This window comes from Diplotaxodon limnothrissa, linkage group LG19 (assembly GCF_057381915.1).
Source record: "Diplotaxodon limnothrissa isolate DT_005_m linkage group LG19, D_limnothrissa_male_GT1.1, whole genome shotgun sequence".
In the NCBI taxonomy this organism is placed as follows: Eukaryota; Metazoa; Chordata; class Actinopteri; order Cichliformes; family Cichlidae; genus Diplotaxodon; species Diplotaxodon limnothrissa.
The window spans coordinates 27,307,708-27,327,953 of NC_140614.1; the positions used below are offsets into that span (position 1 = coordinate 27,307,708).

Consider the following 20,246-nt stretch of genomic DNA (forward strand, 5'->3'; position numbering starts at 1 on the left):
GTCTAAAAATGACATGCACCGTTGCAAACATTACATAACATTTGTGGTTACACAATGATGTAAAGAATTCAAGAGAAGGGAGCAGAAAAGACTAGAATCAAAGGTCGTGACCGGTGGTGTTTTATTCTTTCCGGCCATTACTCTGATGCAGCATTCTCTTCATTGACAACAGCTCTTGTGAAGGTCCTTGTAATCTTCAGCGATATAATACAGCCCTCCACCCTCAACACTTCTCCGCTTCATTCACTGCTAAGTGGATTTTGCTCTTGGCCAGCTTTGGTTACTATTGGCAACTGGAGGGCATAAAAAAACGCCTTGTGTTGTGGATCTGATAAACTTTTGATTCAAACCAAGATGGGGAAGGCAATGCATTCACAGAAACACAAATAAAAAATTAAGTGGAATGGAAAATTGCTCACAATTTGGCACCTTTCTTTCAGTGGCGGCGTTATCTAGGTCTAAAATTCTACTGCTGCATTGATGTAGCCTGTTTATCTAAGTGCTACAAGATGTTAAACACAAAAGAAATGAACTAGAGAAGGAAGCGCTTCTTCTCTTGTGTAGCTGCACTTTGTTTCTAACCTGTTGGCAGCACCTCTTCTGTTTACTCAAGAAAAACTGCCACACTAATTAATGTCTCAAGGGTTACTGCAGTTTTCTATTAATATTCATACTATATAACAACAACAACAACAATAAAAAATACACATGCATATACCCACACAAACATTGCCACACACAGGGGTTTGAAAGGGGGGGGGGAGGGAATATGCTGACTGTCCTTTTCCCTTCAAATATCGCAGTGGTTATGTGTAGCCTATTTATCGTGTAACAAATTCATACCATCAAGGAGTGACCAAAAGGTGACATCGCCCTTCCTAAGTGGAGTATTATGCATCATGCTGACATTGTATGCAATATAGAAAGTCACAGCTCACCCAGAGATTGCATTAACCCATTGATTTGTCTCCCGTGGTAAAAAGAGCTGCTAAGAGAAAGCTCATGGCACCTCGTAATGGTGTTTGTCAGTGAAGCCATACGACAGACCATCCTTTTCTTTTCATCATCTCTCATCCTCCCTCTCCTCATTATTCCTTGACCATTATGTGCTGGGCAAGTGTCGCTCTCTCCTCTTTCTCTCTCTCCACCTCTCCAAGGATACCAGTCGAATGATCCTGATGGTTTGCCACTGTGCACGGCTCATCCTGTGTTATATGACATTTTTGGTGTGAGCCTTCAGTGGAAGTGGGGGTGTAAATAAAGGCAATTTATAGGAGGAAATAAAGTGATTATCTAGAGGGTTGAAAGGTCGCATCAAGAGATTTAGGAAGAGTGCGGATGACCTAAAATCAATACAATGTAAACTGCAAATTATAAGCAACAAAGGAGGCAAACCTGATAAAACAAATAACCGAACAAATGAAAGTCGAGACTGTCTTTGTGTTAGGAGTGCTGTACACTGCTATACTAACTTACAAGGAATCTCTTATTCTGTTCATGATGCTGTGGTGATATCACATCTTACACAGATGACTCAGAGGTGTTTCCCATCCAGTGACTCTGGGAATGCCCTACCCCCACCTTCAACAGGAAATGGGCAATATGACTCTATACAGCTTCATATGCACGTGCAGCGGAGCAAGACTAGCTTATTGGAAAGATGACTAAAGCGTGTTTGTTGAGCTGTTGAAGCCAAGAAGCAGCAAAGTAGATGGCTTGTTCGGCCCCCCCTAAAGGGCTGCCTGCAACGTAGACAAACGGATACAAACCTGACCTTGTTGATTAACCTCATTTTCATTTTGAGCTGAAATCACAGAGGTAAAAAGGAGAGAGAGCGAGACCGAGCATGCGGAAGGAGAAACAATGAATTGTGTTATGTAAGTCCCTGTAAACAGGGCAATTAAAATGCAAATACATGGATACTCCAATTGTGAAGTGGCAGTCGGTTTCGAAAAAGCATCTCAAAATAAATCTGCTTATCTATTGCCTTTGCTTTTCTCTGATTTATTATTTCTATTGCTCTTTTAATTTTTTGTATGTTTACATTACTATTGTGCCATAGATGTACATCAATTTTTTATCTGTATTTTGAAGTGTTGCGCTTCTTTAACATCAACTGAGTGAACCAAGCACTTTGTCTGTATTTACTGTATTTCAGCATTTATTAAACGTTTTCTTTCTGCTGTCGAAATGCGACATATAATAAAAATAAACAGTAGACATAGCCTATTTTATTTACACAAGACTGATACCACATGGGTTTCTAACAACTCCTTTATTCTTAAACTAGGGAGGTACACAGGAAAAATGGTTAGCAACACATTATTAGTAGCAGTATTAGTATATTTCTGTTTGTATATGTGTGTATGTTGGAACAACCTTACATATAACCAAATGATATATGTAAGGTTAATAGATTTTAAACAGTTATGTTTTATGTTTTCTTTCCTACTCAGCTTTATAACAATGAGTAGATCTGCAACAATCTAAGGTTAAGTATAATTCTGTTTATGGGTAGTTAATCCAAAGGATTAATTTGATTATGCAACAGAGACACCAGGAAATTACTGCACTGAACAAATTAATTAGCTGCTCAATAGTGAAGCAAAGCTAATTATTCAATCTCTGCTGACTGACTAGAGAAGGACAAGATGCAGTTGTAATGACTGAAAATACATCCTGGCTTTGTGTCATGCACAAATCATGAACAAAGAGAAGAAAGATTTATTATATTTCAAACATCTGTGGAATTTCCATTAAGAAATAGTTAAAAGGACAGAATGACTAAGGATAAAGCCCACTGGCAATACTGATTGGGCATAGAAATTTATAAAAGAAAATCAAGCAGAGTCAAAATACTTTAATAATCCCTAACAAAATTATGTGGGTTACAGTTATTCCAAGAAAAGAGTGAGGAATAAAGAAGAGAAGACAGGTTATAGATCTAAATGACACAGACACTTTTTTTTACACTAACAGCTTGAACACCTCTCCGGTCTACAAACAGCAAATCTTCACTGTCGAGTAAAAAAACAGCATGTTGAGGCTTGAAGTTGTAGCCCAGGTATTTGGGCTTGGCCAGTAGGTGGGCCAAGGACATGCCTATACAAAAATATATATTAAAACAAAAACAATCCCAGACACCAAAGTCAGCAAGAACAAACAACTATCTAAGATTGTGATGTCAGTGAGTCAAAAGTCACGATGCGAAAGGCTATTATTAGGTTTTTGTAGACTGGAAAACAGGAAAGCCAAAGAACAGCTTAAGCGATCCATGTCCAATAAAAGTGCTCTTTCTAAATTTAAAAAAGCCCCAAAACACTACAGGATAGCCTTGATCTTGATCTAGGACTTGATCACAGAGCAGTACTGGGGACAGGTTCAGACTTGATTTGTCAGGCTAGTAGAGTGATGTGTTACACACAAGTTTGTTTCTTCTTCCTCTCACATTTTCAGCTGAGAACATCTTAACCCAGCAAGAGTTGGATCAGCTGTACTGACCAAGTGTGTCTACACATACAAGGGGTTTGGCTCTGGTTATTTCTTTGTTATCAGTGCACGTAGTAGAATATACAACAGACAGTTCTGACAGTAACAATAGCGGTTCAGTCAGCAATAATCACAAATTGTTGTGCATTTGGAAATGCTCTTACTGTTACTATTACTGTTCCATAATTTCAAAACAATGTGGCCATTCTCCAGCAAGACATTTTTAGCCAGAGATTTGTTGCTAACTCAATATTTTCTTTTCTTCAAATCATTGTCTGTTAACTCTAGACATGGTTGTGTGGGGAACATCCCAGTCAATCAGTTTCTGAAATACTCACACCCGCCTGTCCGGCACCAACAAACTTGTCACATTTAAAGTCCCTTCAGTGACTTTTCTTTCTCATCCTTAGGTCTTCTTGACCATGTCTGCATACCTAAATGCACTTAGTTGTTGCCACATCTTTGGCTGATTAGATATTTGCATTAACAAGCGGATGAACATGTGTACCTAACTGAATAGCCACTGTTCATATATGCCACATGGATATGGGCACAGTGTCATTTTGCCTACTGACTTATGAGGTCAGCTTTCCCCCTGCCTCTGCCTCTTTCTCTTGGTTCAAAGAGGATAACAGCAGAGGGTGCCAGATATCAGAGGGTAGCTCTTTGATGCCAGTAGCCTTTCCATCAGGTCTTGCCCTTTAGCACACTTGATCAAAGTACATTTTGATCAAGAGCACACATTCTCACGGTGCTGTTTTGTACTCACAGTTTTCTTTAAGAGATTATTTACTGTAGAATTGGAGCCTATGGTGAAGAAATAAGAAGCCAAAGAGGCCATATTAAAGTAGATAACTGCATCATATATTCAACTTGATGCATTATAATAATCTGTGCGGTTTCTTGTGGGTCAAAAATGTGTTTACAAATAAGCTAAGATATTTCTTCTTCCAGGAGGATGATCCTAAGATATTTATTTATACAATAAATAAATGAGCAAGCGGAAAATGTCTGACACTGCAAAACTACTGGACATTATTACAATATTTATAAAGTTATAGCAATGTCACGTTAACCTATCCATAGCTAAAAATAACTAGTCAGCTGAGTTCAAATGATGAAAAAGGAAACATTTCCGGAAAATTCCCGGGAAAACCGGCTAACAGTTATTCTTGGAAGACAGGATTAAGTCTGCGTCTCAGTGAACAAGTTACAGTTTCTGTGTTTTTCAGCTATTTTGAAGCTTTAAGAAAAAGGAAATCAGCAATGGTGTGAGTTAAAGGGCTCATAATATTTCTATAAACCTAATTTTCTATACAGCATCTGCGGTTTTTTCTGTGGGCAATCAAAAGGTTGAATCAGGTCCAGCCACAAGTAGCGCAGGGCTATTACAGGATTATCGCATTGTTATTATATTGCATTGTACAGGTGTTGAGGTGTTGTGTGCAATACATACTTCCACATTGCTGCATGAGCCGTGCGCCTTTTTTTGAGCGGCGACGTGAACTGCGCATGAAAGTAAAGTATGAGGGAAGTTCTGAAGTCTTAAAGCCGCAGTAAACACACTATTCCTTCAGGTAAGGAAGGGGTGGGGGATAGGTGGGAGGGGTCTTGCTCCTGGTGCAGGCTGACAGTTCTGTGTTATTGGCTGACAGCAGGTGAGAGACTCTTACCTGTACCCGAGAGAAGGAGTGCCAGTCGTCGTCGTCGTCGTCTGATTCCAAATCAGGATCTACTTTTTCTTCTTCCAGCCACCCAGAGAGGTAGAAATCGGCCAGGACCGCTGGGAACTGAACGAGCGACTGCAACAGGACTCCGAGCATGGAGCCTATAACGTCGTGGAGCGAGGAGAGAGTGAGCAAGTGGCTCCAAGGTGAGACACATATTGCTTTTCCTTGTCTAACGCCTTGATCACTTCACAGGTACTTTGGCTCGCACGGTAATGTTAGAAATAGAATCGCCACACAAATCCTCTTGGAGGTGGAAGGTGAAGGTGGAATGAGGAAGTGGCCCGTGCAGAGGGAGAAGCCAAAACAGTGTAGCTCTGATCAGTGTCAACAACTAAAATAGTGTCCTCATAAACAATAGTTTATATGAATGCTTGTCATGTACATTTAGATCTCGTCATATAAACAGGCCTCCCCAGTTGGTATGTTAAAGCGTGTTAAAGTAGTGGAGGAAAGTAACTGAGCACAGCTTTGAGGTAATTGATTAACTTTAATATTCTGAATTTATGGTAAGCTCCTTTTTTGTAATTATAAACATGTTACTTTTTTATGGATTACTGTTGACAAGGAGTCACTCTATATATTATACAGCTTGAACAGTAAAAGTACATTTTGCTGTAAATACTTTCATTTTAGTGTTAATTTAAAAGCAGTATTTGAGTATTTAAAAGCATATTAAAATATCCTTACATATTACTGATATATTGTAGTTATATATATACAGAAGTGTTAATGATTTCCATGCTTTAGAGATAATTCTAAATATCATGTTTTTGACTTGTGCTTTTTACTGATGTGGTTTTGATCATAAATCATAGCTTAATTTAATACACAGTTAATAGCACAGTTAATACACATAATACAGGTATTACTTTGGTACCACTATAGTGTTCAGATATTAGTAAACTACTCGTGTTTCACAGTCAAGTCTTTACTTTTTCAAACGTAATTACTCAACATGTGGTAGAGAAGAAGAAGAAGACCATTTTCAAGCCTGCACATGCATGGGACTTTATGAGTATGTGGACTTTTCCAGTTATACTTTTGCCATGTGTGCAGCTAAAGCCTGTTGTTTTTTGTGCCCTTCGGCAAGGTTTGGATACCCCACTGCATCAGTATCCAGTTGCACAGTGGCATCTATCAGGGGTGGACCTGCTCCAGTTGACTTCTCAGGACCTGGAGGCGTTGGGAGTCCATAAGATTGGACACCAGGAGCTTATACTGGAGGCTGTGGAGAAACTGTGCTCTCTGGTGAGTGAGCAATGAGAATTACATATTATAATACATGTAGACAGTGATGGTGAGTGTATCTCTGAGTATCTCTTGTCATGTTTTTGCTATGCTGCGGATTGTAACGGTGCAGTAATCATGCTATCATGTTCTGGTGGTGCGTATGTTCTGATACAGCAGCACAGAGATATAATTTTGCCTCACTGCTGTGTTTTTACACCTTATTTTTGTTTGCACAGTGGAATGAGCAGCTGTTGGTCAATCGGTTGCAAATCTAGCCAGAACATACAGCCAGTACTTGACTTTTCTGTCACTTTTACAACAATCCAACATATCACAGTAAAGTACTTACTTTGGTTTTCTAGCTAAGATCAAAGGACTAGTCATGCATCAGCTGTAAGCAAAGCAGATTTAGAATACAAAAGCTTGGGCTTAATAGTTTGCATGCAAATTTTAGGGAAATCGTGCAGTCAACTAAAAAAAAAAAACTTATGCATTCCCTTTGATTCTCTATCCCATTTTTTCTGCTGCTTAATTATTTACCCTGCTTGTCCAATTTTAAGAGCAAGTTTTAGGAGACTTAAATTCTGTGTGCGTATGTGTTTGTGTGTGTGTGTGTGTGTCTGTGTGTGTGTGTGGAGGGGACTCCAGAATGGCCTTAGGACTAATTGAGGAGGACAGTACCAGGCCGGGTTCCAGCTCTTGTGGCGTAACAGCCTGTAAACATCAGCCTAAGACTCAGGCTGCTTAAACTGCCGAAATAACTAATACTGATTAGTCGTTACAACATGAACAGTTCAAACCCAAAGTCTGTGCGAATGAGGGTGCAACACTTAAGTAAAAGCTTTGCTTTTCAAGCTTCCATTATAGTGTGCATGTGGCTTCATGTGCCCACTTCCTCTCCTCCCTCCAGGACTTAATGCTCCACGAAGCGCTAACACTGCGCTCATTCATAAAAACACCCATCAGATACTCACATGGAGTAGACCAAACAGGTTCACGCGCATGGTTAGATAATTACCAGCTACAGTGTTGAAAAGGCCATGAAAAATTCATGGCCACTTGTTGACAGGCCCAGTGTTCCGGCTGGTTGTGTACCAACAAGCCTCTTGACCATGGGTGAGTGGGTCACGACAATTGCATGCTCCTCCTTCAGTGATTTTAAAGAGTCACGTCTCATGCTGCTGGCCAGCAAACTGTGATGACAAGCATATGATTGTATTATTATGTATTGATATTACTCTTTGTTACAGTGTAATCTATTTGCTTTTCTCCCCTTTTCACTTGTATTGCATTGTGCTGTGATTGATCATTTATGCAGTTAAGGGTTCAGGATAGACTGTTTATAAAATGCTGTGCTTCTTTTTAATTGCTCTGGGTGGATTAGATCCATGTGGGCAGTTTATGAAAAACAGGTGTTTAATGGAATTTTTAAATTACTCATTATGGTTCTTTATAATCGCTCAGACAATTGCTAAAATATCTAAAACAGACATGCATTTTTTCATAACAGCTGTGCTATAACACAATATCAATACCTTGACAAAAGATTACATATAAAATATACATACACAGAGTCATGAAGCGTAACCCTGTGAGAATAAAAGGTTTGAAGCTTGTCTTTGAATGTAGATACGGTTGTAATTGACCTCAGGTCAGACGAACGTGCAGCTTGTTCCAAAGAAAAAAACCACAGAAACTGAAAGCACCCACACTTGTATCTAATTCTGGTTCTGCACCTGATGACCTGAGAGGTCTGATTGGGTAATAAACAATTCAATTGTCATGCTGGTAGTAAATGTTCGACAACAGTAACTTACATGGTCACTTTTTCACATATCTTAAAACAAAACAGGAAACAACACACATTTTTCCATCAACAAGAAATGCTGGATTTTGTGCAGGTCGCACAGCCTTTGCTGAGCATTCATGCTACAATACCAAGAAAAAAGTCTGTATAATGAATTCTCTGAACTCTCTCCCCACAGCTATATTGAAATGACATGCTGAGGATTGTGTTCTAAGGATTTTAGATGCATTTTTTTTGGCTTTGTTCAAAAATACACCGAATAGAAGCGACAGGAAATGACGAGAGAGCGGGGGGCCGATGTGCTACACACAGCAGGTTCCATCCAGTTCAGAGTCAAAGGGACATGTTGTGAACACTATATCAAATGTATCTTAAGCGATATATTGTGTTAACTGTAAAGGGACAGTAGAAACGAAGAAGGGGTGTTGTGAATTAAACATTCAACATCATTAATGTAACACATTGTTTTTTGAGTGAAAAGGGCACTGTACTAGTTGGATTTGTGTTTTTTTTTGTGCGTGTCCAGACCTATGGTATAGGCGGTGAGAACCTACGTGGTCTGATAGAGAAGCACCGCGCTGTTGCTCACAGCCTACAGATGGGCATCCAGGCCCGCTGGCGCCTCAACAGCTACGACGGACGGAGCACTACCAAGCTGACTCCCACAATTCTGCAGCTCGTAGTGGAACTCATCGCCTCAGCCAAAGGCCTCTTCTCTTTGCTCAACAGGTCTGTAAACAGAAAGCAAGCTAACCTTTTTATTTTTAAAATTTGAAGTTATTGTAAATCAGGAAGGTCCCCTGCTGTTTCTTAAGCATATTCTGGTTTTTAGAGTTTTTTCTATATAAACTGCAATCATTTTCTTTTCAGATATCAATATTCCCAGCTCAATACATACACCACCACCAAGAACATATTCAGTTACTGCAAAGAGCTGGGAGACATTGTGCACAAGGTAGGCCCATTTTTTCTAAATAACTGCATCAAAGTCTCAGCATGAGCTTGTGAATGGCATTATTGCAGTAAAAGAAACCAAACAAACTAATATATAATATATACTAATATATATTTTTTATCAGCTGTCTGCTCTTACAATACAGAGAATTGAACACAAGTACTTCACAGCACATGTGCTCGTGAGTCCACACAAAGTGTATACTTTTAAGAGGAACCAAACACTATTGAACAATGTTTCCAGCAGCACTCTCATGCACACTATAAACCTCCAAAGGGGAACTGCAACCTGTTGTGCGATTTATTTATTTATTTTTCAAATCAAAAAGCCCAAACGAGCAAGCCAGAAGCACAAACACACTCCCTGTTCCTCAGTTTAGCCCGAGTAATGCAATTTTTATCTTTACATTCCTGGCATATTTGGAGGCAGCTGTAACTTGAAGACGCTTAGGTTAAAAGGGCTGGCAAAATGAACGGCTTGGTTTGGTCTGTGTTTACCCCGGCAGGGTGCGATTGAGAGAAATGGCGGTGGGGAGAAAGAATATTTATAATAGGATACATGTAAAGGTGGGTGAAATGTGCTCACAGGTAGCAGGAAAGGCAGGCCTGGATATGTTGTTGTGCCTGTGGGAGGGAAGGAAGGAGGGGGGGAAGAGCTGAGTGGGAAGCAAAGGGTATGGGAGAGAAAGGGGAGGAGACTGAGAGAGGGATTGCACCACCGCTACTAAATGACTTTTGACTCCTGAGGGAGTGTGGATTGATAGACGCGCTGCAAAGAGCAACAAGCAGAGAGAAGTTATTAGCTGGGCACTGTGGTGACATTAGAGATAAATAGCCTGACAGAAGTTGAGAAGAGAAGAGGAGAAAAAGAAAATGGAGCTCCAGCGATAACATGAATGGAAGATAATTCGAGAGATACAGAGACAGTAAGCAGTAGAGAGAAGCTGTGGCTGAAAGAGAACTCTGAGTATTTAGAGAGGTTTATTTAAAGCTCCTGGACACCTGCCCACCACAACAGGTAGAGTTCTCATCTCTTTAACTGGATAACTCTCCACATGTTGATCCTTTTTTTCTTTTTTTCTTTGCTTGAATGCTTAAAATACCTACACTTAGATATAAAAGCAAGTGTATTTTCTGCTGGTGTAGTTAAAAATCAATCTCTGGGGTCTAGAAAACAGGACATTACCCTAATGGGCTTCAGTGAGCAGCAGGCAAGGAAGGAAGCATGGATTTAAGATTGATTTTAGTTGTTGACTCTGAAGGGATTTTTTTTGATCCTATGAGCTGAATCAGCGTTGTCCCCTGTTGTTTTCTTTCATTGTCCGGTTGATCACCATTTGTTATCGGCGAGCTTTTGTTTGTTCCTGTTTTTAAATTTTGAATATAATCAGGTGTTTTAAAGCTAGGTGTTATTTTATATAAAACTGCTCAGAGCTGCTGAGACTATTCTGTGAAGTAAGGTCAGAGGCATGTGAGGAAATTATTAGTGGGCTTATGTGTTAACCAGAAAACAGGATGACTATTGTTTCAGGTTCCTCTTCTTAAACATCAGCCACATCTATTGTATAAATGCTGGATATCAACGGTTTTGATAGAAAACTCTTGGCAGATCAATTGTAAGGTCAGTTTTGAGCAGCGTGTGTGCACACGTTCTTGTACTGCTGCAATCGCATTAGCAGCATAGCATCACTAAAAGCATCCATACAGACTAGCATTTTCAAAGATTTTGCTTCAGGCTCGGCTGGTATCACACACCCCACCCTGTGGCATTTACTGTCCTGTCAGGAGGCCACCCTTTAGCATGACGTCTTTTCTAAAGAAGGGCTTTTAAAGAAGCCAAACCACATCCTTTGCATCAAAAAAGGAGTCTTATTTCCTGTGTGCTTGTGTATATTTAAGTGTGTGCGTGTTTCTTTTCTCTCACCCCGAGGGTGCTCGGGGTCAGTAGTCAGCTGGTGTCGTTGAAGATGCCGCACTAAAGTTGTCAGGTCTGATTTTCACAGTAGCACAGGCTCAGTTTGCTTTGAAGCAGCCAAGCAGCAAGCAAAGAGAGAGGGACAGAGAAGGGAAATTGGTGGCGATGAACTGAGGAAATTCATTATAAAACGGTACGTGAGTATAACTGGAATTCCATTTCTTCTGGAAAAACAACAGTCAGACTTTTAATAGTGCCTTTCACATGAGAACATCAAGGTGAAGGTGTTACTCAAGAGATTTTAATGTTTAACTCTTGAAGGACTATGCCCAGGGTGGCTGGAGCCTATTGAGCTGTCAAAGGACGAGAGGCATTGTACACCCTTTTGTTTTTATCTATTTAATTATTTTTTATTTTTTAATCTTGTGTTTTAAAGCAGACACATAATAATATAATATTAAGCACTTTGGTACACCACTGGTTTTTAAATGTGCTATATAAATAAAGTTTGTTGTTGTTGTATAAAACGAATTGTAGGACACAACTACTTCATCTTTAAAATTAGCATTGGGATCTTATTGCTCACCGGAATTAGACTCAGGATGAATTGGCAAGAGGATGAAAAAGTCATCATGCATGAGAGCTGTCAAACTATAGCTTGTGTTATTTTTAGGGTTAAAAAACAAGAGCAGAAGAGAAATCCCAAAAAGACCAGAATTTGAAAAAGGTATGGAAAAAAAAACAAAACAAGGAAAAGAGCAACAGGAGTGGAAGAGATCTAACATAGTTATGTCTTCCAGTCTTTTTATAGCAAGTCTGTGAGTTGGTGGTTAACACAGGGGTAGTCCAAGTATGTAAACATGCGTGCTGAGGCAGCAGAGGTCTGTCTCAAGAGATCTTGTGTAGACTTTTGATGTAAAGTTTGGTAGATTTTAAGGATCTGTAATAGGTTGCACAGCCTCCAATCAACAGTCCATGTTTGAGCATACTGTACATTCCTGTCATCTCATTTGTTGTTGGTTTTAGCCTCCTGTTGTGTGTGTGCCCATGCATGGCTGTGCCCATTCTTGTTTTTCTGAATGTTACACCCACATAAAAGCGTGTCATTGTTTCCTAGACAACTATGGAGCAAACAGCTTTAAGGCACAGGATGTTGTTCCAAAGTTAGCCCAGCACCTGATCGGGCCACACACACCATGATCCACAAGACAAGACAGCTCAGCACTATTCCTATTTATTTCTATGTATTTATTTATATAGCGCTTTTAATTACAATAGTGGTGTTCATCAAAGTGCTGTACAAACATACAAATTACACAATAAAATAACACACAATAAAATAGCAATATCAATTAACATCAATGCCAAACAGCTAATAACAAATAAATAAGTAAATAACTCTCATGCAGTATTAAAAGCCAGTGAGTAGAAATGTGTTTTAAGATAGGATTTAAAAAGGCTGAGGGTAGGAGCCTGTCTAATGCGGAGAGGCAAATCATTCCACAATTTAGGCACCACGACCGCAAATGCACGATCATCTCTAAGAACCAGCCTCGACCTTGGTGTGGCCAAAAGCAAAACATCACCCGATCTAAGAGCTCTAGGGGGCATATAAAGCTGCAGTAGGTCTGACAGATACCCTGGGCCTGTCCATTCAGTGCAATATAAGTCACAAATAAGATTTTATAATTGATTCTAAAATGTACAGGGAGCCAGTGAAGTGAGGCAAGCACCGGGGAAATATGTTCATTTCTCTTCGTTTGTGTCAAAAGACAAGCAGCGGCATTCTGAAACAGCTGGAGCCTTGCAAGACAAGTCTGACTAATGCCTACATATAAAGAATTACAATAGTCCAGTTGTGATAGGATGAAAGCATGAATTGCCTGTTCTAGGTTTGTAAAAGACAAAAAAGATCTCACCTTGGATAAAAGCTTCAGTTTAAAGAAAGACCGCTGTACAACTAAACTAATCTGTTTCTCAAAGGTGAACTTATTGTCAAATATAACCGCCAAATTTTTTGCATGCGATTTGATAAACGGTTCTAAACTGCGCAAATTAAAATGTGAGGTTCTAGAATTGCAACTTGGTCCAAAAACGATCACTTGGGTTTTATTTTTGTTGAAATTCAGGAAATTAGAGGCCATCCGGGCCTTAACACTGAAATACACTGAAATAAAGGTTCTAGGGAGGCAGAACTGTTTCTCTTTAGCTGAAGATAGATCTGAGTGTTGTCAGCATATGAGTGAAAACTAATATTATATTTCCTAAAAATAAGACCCAGAGGCAACATATAGATAGAGAATAGAATTGGCCCCAGTACAGAACCCTGCTGAACACCACAAGTACAGGAGGCTGTGGAAGAGGTAAAATCTCCAATCTTCACTGAGAAAGTCCTATCAGAGAGGTATGACCTGAACCACTCTGGAGTGCCTTTGATGCCGCATTGCTCCAACCGAAAGATCAAGATGCTGTGGTCAACAGTATCAAATCCAAAAGCACAGCTGAGTCTAGTAAAAGATCATTAAGGACTTTTAAAAGTGCAGTTTCAGTGCTATGAAAAGCTTTGAGTGCCTTGAAAAGCGCTATATAAATCCAATCTATTATTATTATTATTATTATTATTTAAAACCAGACTGAAACCTCTCGAGAACATTGTGACCAGATAGAAAAGATTGCAGCTGAACAAATACAATCTTTTCCAAAATTTTGGACATAAAGGGGAGCTTTGAAATAGGCCTGAAGTTTGCAAGAACAGAGGAATCAAGATTAGGTTTTTTAAGCACTGGCTGCACAACAGCATCTTTAAGACAGGCTGGCACAACACTAAGCGCAGTATTGCAGCAGAACCGTGCGGCGACGCACAAACTACTGTTCTCGTTCATTAAAGGTGAGATGAAGAAAGATTTGTGTCTCTTTTTTTAAAGTTTGCTGCTCTTCCTAACTGGGATTGTCTACCATTTATTGATGTCTACACTGTGGCTAATCTGTAACTATTATAGTTGGAGTAATGTTAAAGGTTAGGCTTGAGAATCTGGCTGCAGAATAAACTTGTTGTTGCTCAAAACTTGGTGAGTGCCATTGCTGTGTTTTGTTGGCAAAGTCACAGTTTATAGGCCTGCATCAATTTCATTGTTTCAGTTTTGTGGGCATCTTGTTCTGCTTTTGTTGATGGCGATCTAAAATTGATTCAACTCGAGAGTGACAGTACAACATGCTGTTGAAAACTAAATGTTTCCCACCCCTTACGTCTTATCTCATTTCCTCTCCTCTGCTTCTTTCTTTGTCAGGTCTTTACCACAGACAAGCTCGCATATTCTTTTTATAGATTTGTAATAATTATTCGTAATTTCAATGCTCACTTATGTTAGAAAGGGGTGATTCATTGTTTCTATATGCACGAACACGCCCATGCATACAGTTTTGGTGCCCGTAATTGATTCTTAGTGTGATACCAGCAGTGAGAAATGTTAGTTTGTGGTCTTTGTTTTCCCACCACGCCCAGCTGAGTTTCACGGCACAACTGTACCTGTCGCCCACCTGAGATGTGTCATTTCCTATTCTGGCAGAGCTAGAAAAGAATGCAGAACAGACTGCATTGCTGAAGGGAAATAACCTGTGGCGTGACTTTAAATACAACAGAAAGTAGAGGCGTTGGTTTGGCTTTATTTTTACCATATTTCTATAAAGCTATGGTGAGAGTTTTTACAGGAAAGAACCTTATGCAGAACAGATAATGTGTGTGAAAGGTGGCACCAAATTAGAACCGCAGCTGCTGTTGCTATTTACAGCACTGATTTGTACAAACTAAGTTCTTCAAATATGTTAAATTAAAGTCTTAAGCCATCCATAATGCCTTTATATTTTGCTTCCAAGGAGCAGACTTTCTTGCATTTCTTGAGCAACAGTTCTCTAGGATTTTCAGAGGATTTGTCTTTGTTTTGTGTTGTTTTGTTGGACAACATGGACATAAAAGTCATTCAAGAATAAAATGACACCTAACTTTGGGGACATTCTTTTATATGATGCTTTTAAGTTCAGCAGTAGATAAAACTTTGTTTAAGTTTAGGTCTATGTGCAGAGCATCCCATTTTAAAAGATGCAAACAAAATGCTGTTTTCCCCAAATCCATCTAAAACTTCTGGACATAAAAAAGCTGTTTGGAGGAGCGTAGCTGGTAACTATTGGAGCTTAGAGAGATACAGTGAACAATCTCCAGCCAACCACATCATAACTAATGCAGTGGTGAGTCCTTGTGTTTGTAATAAGGATGTGTTTTGGTAAATATTACATATTCTGTGAGCATAACTACGAAACTGAAGGCATCAGTGTGAAGGGAGCGATCAGGCAGTATCTGAAAAACTCAGCTGTGTTTGTTTGTTTGAAGCCAATTGTTAATAATGATGCTATACAGATTATTGTGAAATGTCCCTGCAGAAAGTATCAAGCCTTCTAGCATGGCTGTAGATGCCTCTTGCGATTATCTTAATTTTCTTGTGGTATTGAGGGACATGTAAAACTTCTGCAAATGGCTTAAATTAGCGCTGCATCTATTTTTTCCTAATGCTTTGATCATGCCTTTATATGATAATCATAATGCTTTGGTTCGCATCTTACTTACACATGATGCAGCTTTTGTGCTTTAGGACAAGGCACTCGTTGATGTTCTGCTTTCTGCATCTTTTCTTTGGTTTATTTTGTGATTTAAGCCTGAGCAACTAACAAACTTATTACACATTTAGCACCCTAACTCACAAGCAATGTGCCATGACAAGACTCTGTTGCCGTAGTAGGGATCAAAATAAAGATCTGAATATCTGAATCTTTATCGGTTTGTTTTGGTGTATATAACAGTTTGCAGCCACTCTCATGCAGTAATCCCCACGGGGAATAGCAGCATACAAAGAACACAAGCACAAGCGGACCAGTTGAACTGGCCAGTAATCACGTCGTACCTCTCCCTGCAGCCTTGTGTCGCAGCCTTTAATTAGCCCAGAAATCCATCCGTGTTCACTGTTGATCCCTTGCTACATTTCACAGGGATTAGTTTCCCCTTGCAATCCTTTATGTAACCCATTACATCGCTGGCCATTGCAAATTAGCTTAGGGCAGTAATAGTGTGTGGCATTAGACGAGTCAGTGAATATTATATGGTGTGCAAACATATGCCCTATTCACCTTTAACCCCTCATTTGTCCTCCATTGTTCAAAGCCTCTGCTTGTTTCTTTAGCTCCCGGGACTACTCAGCTACCTCGCAGGAAAGCTCATAGGAAGGCGTTATTAACACCCTCATCCCAGAAACCAGAGATTAGCCAACATACATCTGTCGCATGAATTCTAGTAACTGTGATACTGACTGTGTGTATGTCTGTGCGTGCATGTGTGCATGTTTAGATGATCCGTTTGTAACATTAACATTATAATGTTTGCAATGTTTCCTGTACAGTAAACGAGAGCATTTGTCTTAAAAGATGGGTTCATCTTGCGTGACAGTTATGAGCAACAAATCAGTGTGTTACCCACTCTGGATAGAAATGTATTAGCAGAGTGTGTACTGTTTAGTACAGTATGTGAACTCCTGGGTAATAACGCCAAGAAATCTGAAAAATGAAACAGCGCAAACAAGGCCAAGGCCACTTTGATATTCGTCAGAGATTTTCAATTTTCTCCTCACAAAACGTATCTGCTGACGCGAATCAAATAAAAGGCTGGAGTTGAGGAATATCTCTTTTTATAAGTCTGCCATTTGCAAATTTTATAATATAATAATAAAAAAAATCCTGTGCACCCACGAGTACTGGACCTTTTAAATTGTTAAAGTTTCAGTTATATTGAAAGAACTCATTTCGTTTAGCATAGGAAAGGGGAGCTGAATATCAGCATGGGCATAGGGGCAGCTGTGGCTCATGTGGTTCAGTGGGTTGTCCACCAATCGCAGCCCCAAGTATGGCTGAATAGGTGAATGAGAATCATCATAAAGACTGCTGTGGTAAAAATGTGCCATTTAAGTGCACAGTGTGGGGCCTTTTGGGCCTGTTTGCCATCATGGTATCAAGGCCAAGGATAAAATTACAGGAAAAAAATTAGATAAAGCTTAAAACTGGATGACACAACAGAATAGGTGGACTCTAAAAGAATATTGTGCAGATCTGATCCAAAGATAACTGACTCGTCTGTATGTGAAGAGCAAACATTCATTCATTGTAGAAAGCCAGAAAAAACACACTAAAGATCTCCAGGGATGCTTCTGTGTCCTCTAAAAACCCGAGGCCTTTCACTTCCTGACTCATGCTGTGAAGAGGAAATGGGACATGGGTTTTTAGTCAAACTGTCCCATTTCCACAAATCAATAACATTAGCATGTCGTACATAGGCTACAGGGTGTCATTTGGTCAGCCTTCTGCTCATATCATTTCTTTTAATTCATCCAACAGAACAGCACTGGCTACGAAAAAGAAAAGGACATCATCTCTGTCGTAAGTTTCTCACTTATTTCTATGTTCGTCCGTTTCATTGTGCCTTGGAGTAATTTAACCTGTTTTGCTGTCCTTTGTTTTACTATGAAGTAAATGAGATATTCTGAATGGCACGTGTTTCTTTCCTCAGTGCCGTCAGTTGGTGGCGGTTTGTGACGAGATCCTGAACTGCTGCCCCGAAGCGCTCCTCAATCACACCGCTCAGCTAGAGAGTGTCGAACTGATACCCGTGGCACCCGGTGATCAGCTGGTAAAGACATCTTTCGCTTTATAACTGTAGAATTTTTGCCTTCATTGAATTTAGAACTCCTGAGAGGACGTATTGTTTCTAATGGCACACAAAGGAAAACATATGTGTACATGTTTAAAAAGGAGTAAGGTAACTTTAGATTTAGTGCATTAAATCCAGTTATTTATACTCATTCTTGAATTTAAACCTCACTCGCTAAAGTTTTTCCTCTGGTCCACTTTCCTAATCATCCATGTCTCCTACTTTTCAAATCTCATCTCTCTGTTTCTTCACTTCCCTTTTTTGTCCTACTTTTTTCTCGCTGTTTTATTTTCAGTATTCATTTCCTGTCTTCATCATTACCCGATGGTTTCCATCATCATCACCACTTCTTCCATCTAACTCAAGGTTCTCCTTGTACCTGTTCCTATTAGATTCACGAGAACCCTTATCTCAGTTGTGTACTTTTTGTGCCGCTTCTTCTCTTTTTTCCTCCAAGTCAGAACATCAAGTAGTAAAATTACAGCTCTCATCTTTGTTTGTGATTTACGTAATCTTGTGTCCCTTTAGTTTCATTTTAATCCCTACAGAGAAATGCGTTTAACCAATTTCCTTCCCTTTTGTGATTTGTGCTTAACAGCGAGCGTCAAAAACTGATTGTCCTCGACGGAGGGAAATTGATTGGAGCACGTCAGCAATAGTGCTTTCTGCCTGTCGACAGATTAAAGAGTAACGAGAACTAAAAAGAGAAACCAAGGGAAGTGAGGGACAGGAAGGATGATGATTTATGCACTTTCAGTGTAGCCAGTATGACGTATACCCGCTCAAGTCATGACGTGCACACGAGTCCAAAGCACACAAAAAAATAAATTCTCAAATTCACATTTCTGTCAGTAACAAACAAATTGTTTGCAGTACATGACTAAGAGAAAGTGACTCAGTCTGGCTCCTAGTGTTCATTATAGGTAGATTTATATTTTTTGGACTTAAGAAAGAAACTAAATATGGCTTTTTCTAAGCATATTATTAAAATGGACTATTTATTTCTAAGCACTGAAAACATTTATTGAACAATGAAGCTGTTTGCAGCTTTCATTGATTATAAAGGCAGATAATTACTGCTGCGTTCTGCAATTCTCTCTTTCATTATGCTTTAGTCATCACTCTCATCCACACTTGGACCGTATTTACTCCAAACTACAGTGCGTTTAATTATTAAATGTATCTATAAATGTAATAATTTGATTTATTGGTGGTTGTGACTCAGGAGGTCGTCTACTAATCAGAAGGTTGGTGGTTTGATTCCTTGCTCTTCCAGTCTCCAAGATACCGAACCAAGAATTTTCCCATATGCATCCATGTGAGTGTGTGAGTGTTAGGTTCAAAGTGCACATGCTTTAAAAAAAAAAGTACTTTTATGAATGTGTACGTGAATGGGTGAATGAGGTTTGCAGTAATAAAGCTCAAACTGAGTAGAAGAGGACTATGTGAGCACTGATGTGCCTTTTAATTATTAAATCACTTTTGAGCTTTTTAGTCAAAAATGGATCAACTCCATTCATGTTTCCACAGTTTCTGTCGTGATAAGTATTTATTATGTGATCAGGGCTTTCTGGAATGCAATTATTTGTCTCCCCATACGCCCATTATATTAAAATGATCAGTCACAGCAAGATGACAGGTGGAGGCTGACACCAATATCTTTATGTACATAATCTGATAATGACGGCAAGAAGACGCAGTAAATTTATCTGTCCATTACGGTGAATCATTCTGATTCAGCGATGTGCAAAATTAACATTCTGTGTGGCAAAGTTCATAAATTTATCACTCGGAAAAGTACGTAACATTTTTCCTTTTTTTTGCTTTCTTTCAGGGCATCGAGATAACATCCACCAACTCCAGCAACCACTACGTGACTGGAACTGCCGCTGAGGTCAGACTCTCGCCTTTATTTTTCTTTCCTCATTGTTGACTCAGCCATCAAACCACACACTGTTAACCATCGCTGCCTCACAAGTGCTCGTAAGCAAGCCACTTATCGTGAACTTCAAACCAACCTGTCAACAGTTTGTCTCTTTACAAGAGCCCCGTGCAGATTCTTTACAGTGCCTCTATATTTCTTAACCAGCTCTGTTAACATGTACTCATGTATATGTGTACTCACTGATTGGCTACAAGTGCAGGAAAATAGCAGATGGGATTTATTGCTTTAAAAGGATCATTATGATAGCGTCGTGTTATGCTGAGCTCTGCCAGATATTTTTGCAGGAGCTGACACTTTCATACTCATTTACACTTCTTCTATCAGAAGGTTTTGTTCTGCTTAGGACAGAATAGCACAAGTCTGTCTGAGTTTCTTATCTAGAAGGAACTGGAAGTATATTTCCAATTGTGAAAAGCAAAAATAAAACACGA

At 39.4% G+C, this 20,246-nt stretch overlaps 2 protein-coding genes across 3 annotated transcripts in view; one reads left to right on the top strand and one right to left on the bottom strand.

The window, feature by feature from the left end:
• Window positions 1–5,312, bottom strand: part of rps6ka1 (ribosomal protein S6 kinase a, polypeptide 1) — a 53,957-nt gene extending 48,645 nt beyond the window's left edge. The window contains exon 1 of the mRNA XM_085342827.1: window positions 5,163–5,312. Coding sequence (XP_085198953.1) covers window positions 5,163–5,312 — 150 coding nt within the window. The remainder of the gene's footprint in view (window positions 1–5,162) is intronic.
• Window positions 5,176–20,246, top strand: part of cnksr1 (connector enhancer of kinase suppressor of Ras 1) — a 28,097-nt gene continuing 13,026 nt past the window's right edge. Inside the window, exons 1-7 of one of the 2 annotated variants that reach the window (XM_085342823.1) lie at window positions 5,176–5,362; window positions 6,310–6,467; window positions 8,783–8,985; window positions 9,127–9,211; window positions 17,558–17,599; window positions 17,730–17,849; window positions 19,705–19,764. In XM_085342823.1, the coding sequence (XP_085198949.1) occupies window positions 5,311–5,362; window positions 6,310–6,467; window positions 8,783–8,985; window positions 9,127–9,211; window positions 17,558–17,599; window positions 17,730–17,849; window positions 19,705–19,764 (720 nt within the window). In that variant the 5' untranslated portion in view covers window positions 5,176–5,310. Of the gene's footprint in view, window positions 5,363–6,309; window positions 6,468–8,782; window positions 8,986–9,126; window positions 9,212–11,324; window positions 15,368–17,557; window positions 17,600–17,729; window positions 17,850–19,704; window positions 19,765–20,246 lie in introns of those variants that run through there. The other variant, XM_085342824.1, reaches the window with a different exon arrangement.